The following is a 10,603-nucleotide window of genomic DNA, read 5'->3' as shown; positions in this document are numbered from 1 at the left end:
GCCTAAATATGCAGGGTTTGTGTTAAACATGTGTGAATGAAACAAAATATTTTCTGTCACGATCCGCATGATTCCTGCCCCATGTTTTGCCTCCTGTCCTGCTTTTCCCCTCCCTCACCTGCCGGAGCTGGGCTGAGCTCCTGGCTCCTCCCACACACACCTGCAGCTCATCAGCGCAATCACCACCACCTGCCGTGGATAAGAGGAGCCAGGACTAGACACTGCGGCCGTGTCCCAATTCGCCAAATGCACCTTTTGAAGGTTCCGGTCGAGAATCTGCCCTCCTCAGTGTAGCCGCCATCTTGCTGAAGTGGGACAGGCCTACACCACGGACCGCACTTCCACCGCTGTCTTTGAGCGTACGATACGTACATTACGTACGTTATTTTTAATTATTTATTATTTAATAGAAGAAAAGTCAAGATGTCGTCGTCACAGCCGTTTCTTTCTGTTTAGATTGAATATCAATAGGCAAATATAACGTTTGAGGTGATTTTTTTACTCAATTGTAGCTACTTCATAACTTTAACAAAATATACCATGTGAAAACGTAATAACAGAGACAGAGGTAACAATATAATTTTTACATTCATAGTCTATAAACCAGAGAACACTGATTAGTTGTACATATAGTGGGATATTGCAGTTTAATAGTTCGGTATTTTGTCCAGTGGCTACACCACTTTAATAACAGTAGAGGGCACTGTTTCCCTCCTATGCCGTGCCAGTTCTTTTCATCTGATTATTATAATAATATTCCATTAAGAGCCACTAGATGGCGTCTCAATATCACTTTACTTAAAAACTTAGATTATTGTGATTACATAAGAATACAAATTAAACAATTTTTATTTTTTAATTCAGCCCCTGAAGTTGACCCACGGACATTATGGTATGCTCTTAAGGGTTGCATTCGTAATGCCACGATTTCTTACTCATCATATATTAATAAGATAAAGTTAGAAAAAATTAAACGATATGAGCACATTTTACAAGTATTAGAACAAAAACAACATCGAGTGGGATTCTCTGATAACAGAGCAGAAATTATTGAGGTGGTTAAATCAAAGTTATACACACTTCTTCGAGCTAGAGCTGAATTTGACATTCATAGAGCTAGACAAAACCATTATTTTAACGGTACCAGAAATAATTCACTTCTTGCCATGAAATTGAATAAATCCATAAAACACAGTAATATAACCACTATTAAAGCAAACAATGAAACATTAACAAATCCTAAAGATATAAATAATGAGTTTTACTCTTTTTATCAAACACTATATGCATCCACAATTGAGTTAAATAAAGCAGGATGTAAAAAATTTCTACATGACTTAAGATTAACTTCATTATCACAAGAAGAAAGTACAAATCTTAATATTAAAATTTCATTGAATGAGCTTCATGCTGCTCTAAATAGCATGAAACAAGGTAAATCTCCAGGTTGGGATGGTATCCCTCCAGAATTTTATCTTACATTTTGGAATGATTTAGGACTTTTGTTCTTAAAAATGATTTGGACCTCAATTGAGAAAGGTTCCTTCATTAATGATGCGAATCAAGCAATAATTACTCTTTTACCTAAACCAAATAAAGATCAAACTCTATGTAGTAATTATAGGCCTTTATCACTTCTCAATACTGATGTTAAAGTTTATGCCCGAATCCTGGCTCATCGCATTGATCCATATATGTCAAAATTGATTAATTGTGACCAAACTGGTTTTATCAAAAATCGATTGGCATCTGATAACATAAGACGATTACTTCATATTATCCACGCCGCCACTGAAATCCCATCTGACTGTGTTATTTTATCTCTTGATGCTGAAAAAGCTTTTGATCAGCTTGAATGGGAGTATCTCTGGATGGTTATGGATCATTTTAAATTAGGACATACTTTCATCAATATGGTAAAATTACTATACACGGATCCTTCAGCTGTGGTGATAAGTGGAAGTATTACGTCATCTTCTCTTCGTATATCTCGATCATGTCGTCAAGGGTGCCCTTTAAGCCCTTTTCTTTTTGCCTTGTCTTTAGAACCCTTAGCTCAAAAAATAAGACAAAATAACTTTATCTCTCCTATAAGTTTTAATAATACTAATCATTACATTTCTCTATATTGTGACGACATTTTATTATATATAGATAAAGCATCGACCTCTATCCCACATATACTTGAGACATTTAAAGAGTTTGGTTCATATTCTGGATATAAGATAAATTGGTTAAAATCGGCTTTACTTCCTCTTAATTCATATTCCAACCTTGTATCACTTCCATCTATAATTCCGAGAGTGGAGCATTTCAAATATTTGGGTGTGGAAATCTATCCATCACTAAATGTAATTGCTTCTACAAACTTTATAAACATTTTAAACCAGGTAACTCTTGACTTACAACGATGGGATAATTTCCCTACTACTTTGCAAACTCGAATTTCTATAATTAAAACAGATATATTACCACGTATACTTTTTTATTTTGCAATGCTTCCCCTCTCTCCACCGCCCAGGTATTTTGAAAGGCTTCACTCTCTGATTTCAAAATATTTATGGAAAGGAAACCGACCACGTGTCTCTTTAGCTACGTTACAGCGGCACAAATCTTCAGGAGGCCTTTCAGTGCCCAATTTCAAATACTATTACTGGTCTTTTGTTTTACGTCCACTGTCTTCATGGTTCTGCCCAACGAGTGACACTGCATGGAAATGCATAGAAGAAAATCTAGTTCACCCTCATAGATTAAAAGACCTAATTTACTCTGCTATCCCACTTAAACGAGCAAAGACTCGTTTTGGCCCAATAATTACTAATTTATTAGCAGTCTGGAGATACGTGGAAAAAGAATCTAAAAGCATACAAAAATGTCATAAGAACAGTCCACTTTTCCACAACTATTCATTACTATCTGGGGCCAAACCATTTGTTTTTTCACAATGGGAAGAGAAAGGGATTCATGTATTAGGAGACATGTTTGGTGATTCTGGGCTTTTCCCTTTTAGTGATCTACGTGCCGTCTTTAACCTGCCAGCATCTTCTTTTTTTGTGTACTTGCAGTTGAGATCCTCCATGAAAGCCTATGGGGTTCCATGGACTGAACCTCTTACCACACACAAATTACACCATATATTAAATAGAAAAAAGAGCTTTGTTACACAAATATATAATTTATTATTGATTGCAAATTATAAACCATTGAAAATTGAAAATGTGTGGAGTAAGGATTTGGATGCAGCAATGGAGAATGACAACTGGAAAAGAATATGGAATACAGTTACTTACTCATCAAAAAATCCAAACCATCAGGTACTACATTTCAACTTTTTACATAGAACTTATTTAACCCCTAAAAAGAGATACCTGATGAAGCGCACTTCTTCTCCATATTGTGATAAATGTTCAGAGAATGTGATTGGTACTTTTATCCACATGTTTTGGGATTGTAAAGACGTCAATATATTTTGGAAAACTGTACATTCCTATTTAGTTAAAATGTTAAACAAAGATTTTTGTTTTACCCCACTTATCCTTTTGATTAATGATTTTTCGATGTTATCAAATTGGTCCTTTTTTCACAAAAAGATTTTACTGGCAGGGTTGACAGCAGCGAAAAAACTGCTGGCCCTTCGCTGGCAAACATCTAATAACTTGACTCTGAGTCACTGGATCAATACTTTTCGCTACATCATCAACATGGAACTATCAGTAGCTAAAATGCATGGAGCCAAAACAAAAACTATCTCATTATGGAGTAAAACCTTATTGGAGCTGGATAATCTTAAATAATCTTAAATAATCAAGTCTGTGTGTATGTATGTATGTATATGTGTATGTAATATATATATATATATATATATATATATATATATATATGTGTGTGTGTGTGTGTAAGTGTATATGTAAATATAAGTATAGTAATGTATAGGGGTATAGGAATACACATATAATGTGCATGCATATACATATTGTTTTGTTTGTTGTTGTTTTTTTTTCCATCTTGTACATATGGAGCCCAGGGAGGGGGGGTAGGATATCACCATGAGCTCGGGATGTGTGTTTTGTTTTTGTTTTTTTGTTTTTTGTTTTTTTGTTTTGTTTTTTTTTGGGGGGGGGGGATTGTGTTTTTGCTGTTATTATGTAAACAATAAAAAATTTGATCACAAAAAAAGTAGAGGGCACTGTTTCCCTCCTATGCCGTGCCAGTTCTTTTCATCTGATTATTATAAGGTATTTTGTAGCAGTGCAGCGCTACATCAAGCTAGTATCTTGATTTACTAACACGAAGGTAAATGACACGTGCCCACGAGGGGCGCAGACCTATGGAATGTACGGAACTCATAAAGATTTTGTGCACGTCTCAGGACTCTCTTCTGTCCTTTCCTCAGAGTCCGTTGCTTCATTGTTCACATTACCTGTGTGCAACTCATTAAACCTTCTGACTTTATGTTTCAGTCTCTTTGTCTTTGACACAATAGAAACGAACATTCTTACATTATTCTTATTGCAATAATAATTTCTCATGATAATAATGTCTCTTATTGTCTAGCAATAACTGCACATTCCTTTATTCCATGTAACTCTCCTCCTTTTTAATCATCAAACACACGGCCTGTACTTATCTTTATTCAGATTTAACAGTTTCATGTCACACTGTTGTAGATGAGGTAAACCAGTACGCACATTTGAACGTGTATTGCGCAGTGGACTCCATTTTCTTTTCTTTTTTGTGCAGCCGTGGTGCATGATGGGATATAGAAGTGCGTGAACTGTGCACGGATGCACGCTTCGGTTACGTCCGATCTCCATGGAAACGGTGCAAAGGGAAGGGCAGGTTTGTCGGCCGCATTCAGTAGGGTGGGTTGAAAAGGGACAGCCCTTGTCGCGCCGGAAATTATGTAACTGCCCTTCCAATCGCCCTTCCAATGGTGATTCTAAGGCCAGGTGGGCGAATTGGGACACGGCCTGCGAGATCGTCTGCGTATCTTCATCCTGTTCGGTGCCGGATCGTACGCGTGTCAACATCCTGCTTGCTGGACCGTCCCAGCTCCAGCACTCCCGGCTCTGCTTCGACCCTGCTTCCCAGCCCTGGTCTTGTATTGTCACTGCACTCCACGTCACTGGACCCTGCCTTGCACCCTGCTCCTCGTCCTGGGTCTGATCACCCTGTCTACATCCCTGCACTCCAAGACTCCGGACCCTGGCTTGCACTCTGCTCCCTGCCCTGGTGCTGCCCGCATTGTTGTCTCCGCTGCGCTCTACGTTCCGCTCCTGGATCCTGGCCGCACCTTGCCTCCTGCTCACCGCCAGATCAACCCTCGTTACTGTACTTTTTTTGTCACTTCTGTAAATAAACACTGTAAAACATTACCCGAGTACTGCACTTTTTGGTCCACATTCCCCAGCATTATGACATTTTCTCATGGAACAGCACAAGTACCTACTATACAAACATTGCAGCATCACTTTAAGCTGTCATTATATCACTTTATATGGCAAACACCCCGTCTATTTCTATGAATGAAGCCAGTTTCTTCGACACAAACCATATCAGGGCTGGATCATGTGTGCACAGCAGAGATATGGCTCAAATAACGATGCACATGCGACTGTTTTTAGCCTCTCATCTCCTGTAAAGCTGGATCTGTATCGCAATGACAGGGCTAGCCACGCTTTTAAATCACAAAATGTATAAACCAATGAGGCTATGACATGATTAAACATTGGATTTTGGTGAGAAACGCGTAAAAAAGCTGCCAGGTTCGAAAAACAAAGCTAATCTTTTGCTAAACTAACTGTTGGATGATGAGAATCCTGCGGCTAGCATGTTAGCTGTAGCTGAAAAACATTGGCATTATTACAAAAACGTTAGCGATAAAAAGGTAAACCACGAGATGTACTTTTAAACTTAAATGTGACACGTTTATAAACTTACAAAACGGCGCGTAGGACGGTGACAAACGCTTAAACTTCAGCGGTGGGATAAAACTAGAGCTTCACAAAAACAAAACAGACTAGATTTGCGGAAGTGCGTGTTCGTGGCGCAGCCAATCAGAGCGCGCCAAGCATCCGTCTCAACCAATCAACGCACGGCAGAGGCGGGGTTTACGGGAACGTCATTTATTATCGAACACCACGTTTTTAAAGCCGTTTCTTTCTTCTCTGTTTTTACTTTTTGAGTGGATATTTTATGGAGTTTGTGCAGCTCATTTGGATGCAAACTATAGCACCTATTCTGTTTTTGATCATTTATGTTAATGTTTAATTTGGTTTTCAATAAATTATGAATAAATCAATAATTGGCCCAATACACTAAAAAAGTGCGTTTTATGTGAGAGGTTAAGTTGTAATATTCTATTTATTTAATAACAGGCGATCATGTTGTTTATTGATTTGTTATTACTATGGTTCTATCAGGGAATACATGTATATATTATTGTTAATAATATATGCACTTTGTTTTTCCATGTAAGCTCCCTGGTTCTTGTAAATAGTTTTTTTCCCTTTCTATTCCTTCAATATACTAAAACGGGATGGGACTAAATGAGCATGGTATAGTTTTGACAAGCACTTTTTAGGGGCTTTGATTAATTATGTTTTATACAATTCTTGAACTGGAAAAAATGTGCCTGTAATCTGTTTTCTTCCTGAAATAAAATATTCATTAAAAAAAGAAAATTATCTTGTATTTACATATCTGGTTGGTCTTATTTTGATGACACACTTTAGGTTGTGGGTTATTCACATTTATTGTTCTTTGTAGTGAGGACTTCTGGTTTGTAAGTACAGTCAGATGTTCAGCATTAAGACTGATTTTCTGGAGGGTCTGGGGATTTGTTCTTCTCTAATAGTTGGGGTTTGGTTTGATGAAAACATATGGAGATAGTGCACATCCCTGTCTAGTGCCTGTGTGCAGTGTAAAAACAAAACTGTTTTTGTTTGATTATTTATGAAATAATCATAAAAATGACTTTGATTTGTGATTGCAGGTCATTGTAGCTCATGTATATATATACAGCCACATGTCTTCACTTTGCCAGTGCCCCACTCCCTCAGCCCTTCACACCTCTGCCTCAGCCCATCAGCCCACAGCTCCATGGACTGATCCACCTGGCTGACTGACACTTCATTACCTTTATTATTGTAATGCTGCCTTTTGTCTTGTGGGGCAGCATAATGTCCCTCTCTCATGTGAGTTTTGCACCGCCCTCAAACGCTCCCGACTGGCTGCTGTGGTCCAATCAAAAGAGTGGAGATGGGTGAAGGGAGGAGCTTTTAACCAACTGCAGCAATGTTCAGAGACGGAGAAGGGGTAGTCACCGGACACAGAAGAAGCTGCTCTATATGCCAGGCCTGAAACATAACTATTGACTGATTAAAAGACTTGGAGAACTCTCTGCCTCTACTCCTGTAAGTATATCTTATCTGTTGTCCAGGTGGGGTCAAAGATGGTTAAAACCCTGTCAGTTTTTTCCGGAGGCAAACTGAAAACAAGAGTCCAGAAGAATTAAGCAAATTCTCAATTCAGTCTGTTTATTTTTGGCTCAAGCAGATACAGGCTTGATTCAAGTTGATTTTCCTCACCGTCTCTTGTTTTATCATGGCCAGTGTGGCTCTTATATACACAAAAGCCCAGAAACCTCTTACAAGATAGAAAAGCACCACGTGTCCCACGCTCTTAATAATTAACATGCTGTGCATAGACATGAACATGTTATCTGGGTTCACTGAAGACAAAGTAAACAAAACAGGTGTGCTTATCTGATCTTCTGATTACAAACATATATGTGGCTTTTCTGAGTACGTATGGCATTCCACGTTGGAGTCTCCACGCAGGCAAACAGGTCAAAGTATAATTGTCACATAGATTTATGTTATGACCCATGGCTTAAAGAGTCACCAAGAAGTTATAGATTGACATAAGACTTGTTTTTATTTTACAAAAATGCCATTTAATAGCTTGATGTACCGAAAATCTGAAAAAAGTCCTAAGTTAACCGCCTCTGGACCGGTCTTGTGTACTGGGGAAGGGAGAGAAGAAACACAAATTAGAGAGTGGTCCGCTGTTTTACCCTGGCAGTGACATCAGGTGTATCTGACAGTAAGACAAAAGGCCATTACAGTTACTTCTAACAATATTACATAAAAATTAAAACTTATTCATAGAAACTGACAACTTGCTTGTCGTACAAATCCACGTCAAAACACAGTGTTTAGGTCATTTACTACATTAACATCTACTTTCCTTTGTTCTAATGCAGAACTACAGCACCCGAGAGAATGAAGTTCACATGTGACCAGTGTGGAAAGATGTGGCCTTTTGCTTCCAGTCTCAAAGTTCACTACAGAACTCACACAGGAGAGAAGCCATTTAAATGTGACCGGTGTGGAATGGAATTTCGACGGTCTGATCATCTGGATCGACACATGAGAGTCCACACGGGAGAAAGGCCATACAGCTGTGACCAGTGTGGGAAGGCATTTAAACAGTCTAGTGCACTAAAAGTACATATGAGAATCCACACAGGAGAAAGCCCGTACAGCTGTGACCAGTGTGGGAATGAATTTAGAGACTCGGGTACACTCAGAGCACATATGAGAATCCACACAGGAGAACGACCGTACAGCTGTGACCAGTGTGGGAATGAATTCAAACAGGCTTTTGCACTCAGAGCACATATGAGAATCCACACAGGAGAAAGCCCCTACAGCTGTGACCAGTGTGGGAGAGCATTTAAACGCGCTGATGCACTCAACATACATACGAGAATCCACACAGGAGAAAGCCCCTACAGCTGTGACCAGTGTGGGAAGGCATTTAAAAGTGCTGATGCACTTAAAGTACACATGAGAATCCACACAGGAGAAAGCCCGTACAGCTGTGACCAGTGTGGGAAGGCATTTAAAAGTGCTGATGCACTTAAAGTACACATGAGAATCCACACAGGAGAAAGGCCATACAGCTGTGACCAGTGTGGGAATGAATTCAAACAGGCTTTTGCACTCAGAGCACATATGAGAATCCACACAGGAGAAAGCCCCTACAGCTGTGACCAGTGTGGGAAGGCATTTAGAGATTCGGGTACACTCAAAGTACATATGAGAATCCACACGGGAGAACGACCATACATATGTGACCAGTGTGAGAAAGCTTTCTCTCATTCATCCAATCTGAATAGACACATGAGAATTCACAGTTGTTCTACACTGTATGAGTGTGGTCAGTGTGAAAAGGCTTTTAAAACATCGCAGCAACGCTCCAGTCACTACCGAACACACACAGGAGACAAACCATACGACTGTGAAGAGAGTGGGAAGGCTTTAAGATCTGTGAGGAACCGTCTGAACCAAGTTTCCAGACTGAAGAGAAAAGCAGCAGCTGTGACCAGTGTGGGAGGACCTGCTCATCTGAAAGTGCACTGTCTTGAACACACTAAAGGAGACAGAGCTGCTGAGGCTGGATCATGTGAGGCTAAAGTCAGACTCAAAAAGCTGGAGATCAGGCTTCAGAGACTCGAGACTGTGGAGTCGACCTCTGTGTAGAGTCAAAAAGTACAGACATTATGTTAAGATTAAGATTTTTTTCTGATGGCTTCAACACATATATTCAAGTTATATTATGTTATCTCACTGTTCATTTTAAAGGTACTGTAATGTTCACTCTTTATTATAATCATTATTTTCAACTATGTAAACTATGTAATCTGCACTAATGTTTGTTCTTGAGTCTTGCAGAAAATGTCTTTTGAAAGTGCAGGATCCCACGGGAAGAAGGTCACTGTGAAACCCTAAAACAGAAACATCATGGGAGGATGTTTGTGCGAAGGGGAAGAGTGACCTTCTAGAAATGCAATAACAGAATATATTTCTCTGTGAATTTCGTCATATGTTTTTGCATTTGTAACTAGGGTCCCTAAGTTAATAAAGGGAGGAGAAAAATGGTGGGGGCCTTCAGAAGGAGGGTGCGAGGTGATTCTGTAACTGAAGGTTTTTGCCTCCCCGCTCTTTCTCCTCAATATTGAGACAAAATAATCTTTCTTGTCTTCTCTTCTCTTTTGAACTGTAATATAGGTTAAAAAGGTGAACCTATCATTTTCAAACAAAGCTTTTTTTTTATTCCAAATTTTTCAGCTGGAATTTACTTTGTCCATCTTATTTTTTCAATTTTCTTTTTTCTTTTCTTTTTTTTTTTTTTTTAACCTTTGTTTATCCTTTCATTTCTGGTTCACAGAAACACTCTTGTGAGTTACCCCACAACAAAGTTTATTCTTCATTGATGTTGTGATGACGATATTAAAAGTAAAAGAAAGAAAATGAGAAAATAAAGTCTACATTTTATTTTAGAATATTTGTTTGTCATGTCTTATGTCTTACATATGAATCAAGGAACTTTAGAAATGCCACAAATACATACACACAAAGGGCAGAAACAGTGTGAGCTTTTCTTACATAAACATTTGTAATTAAGTTGTTGATTATTGGTTGTCAATCAATCAAACACTTCTAACTTATGCAATACAAAACATTCTGTTTTCATGGGATTTGTCTGAGTGCCTTTAGATGAATAATCAATAGGCTTCATAATTTCTTATTTAAAT

The 10,603-nt window shown here is 38.6% G+C and overlaps 1 protein-coding gene across 1 annotated transcript; it reads left to right on the top strand.

Annotated features, from left to right (window-relative positions):
* Positions 1 to 7,308: 7,308 nt before the first annotated feature.
* On the top strand, positions 7,309 to 10,300 carry LOC129456144 (zinc finger protein 664-like). The gene is made up of 2 exons (XM_055226302.1): positions 7,309 to 7,415; positions 8,267 to 10,300. Exon 2 carries the CDS (start codon positions 8,286 to 8,288, stop codon positions 9,546 to 9,548), a length of 1,263 nt encoding a protein of 420 aa, XP_055082277.1. The 5' UTR covers positions 7,309 to 7,415; positions 8,267 to 8,285; the 3' UTR covers positions 9,549 to 10,300.
* The last annotated feature ends 303 nt before the right edge of the window (positions 10,301 to 10,603 follow it).

The sequence above is a fragment of the Periophthalmus magnuspinnatus genome, chromosome 13 (assembly GCF_009829125.3).
Source record: "Periophthalmus magnuspinnatus isolate fPerMag1 chromosome 13, fPerMag1.2.pri, whole genome shotgun sequence".
Classification (NCBI taxonomy): domain Eukaryota; kingdom Metazoa; phylum Chordata; class Actinopteri; order Gobiiformes; family Gobiidae; genus Periophthalmus; species Periophthalmus magnuspinnatus.
This window is presented reverse-complemented; position numbering and strand designations above follow the sequence as displayed.

Coding starts and splice junctions, on each gene's coding strand:
- LOC129456144 (XM_055226302.1), top strand. CDS start 8,286: ATGAAGTTCACATGTGACCAGTGTGGAAAGATGTGGCCTTTTGCTTCC.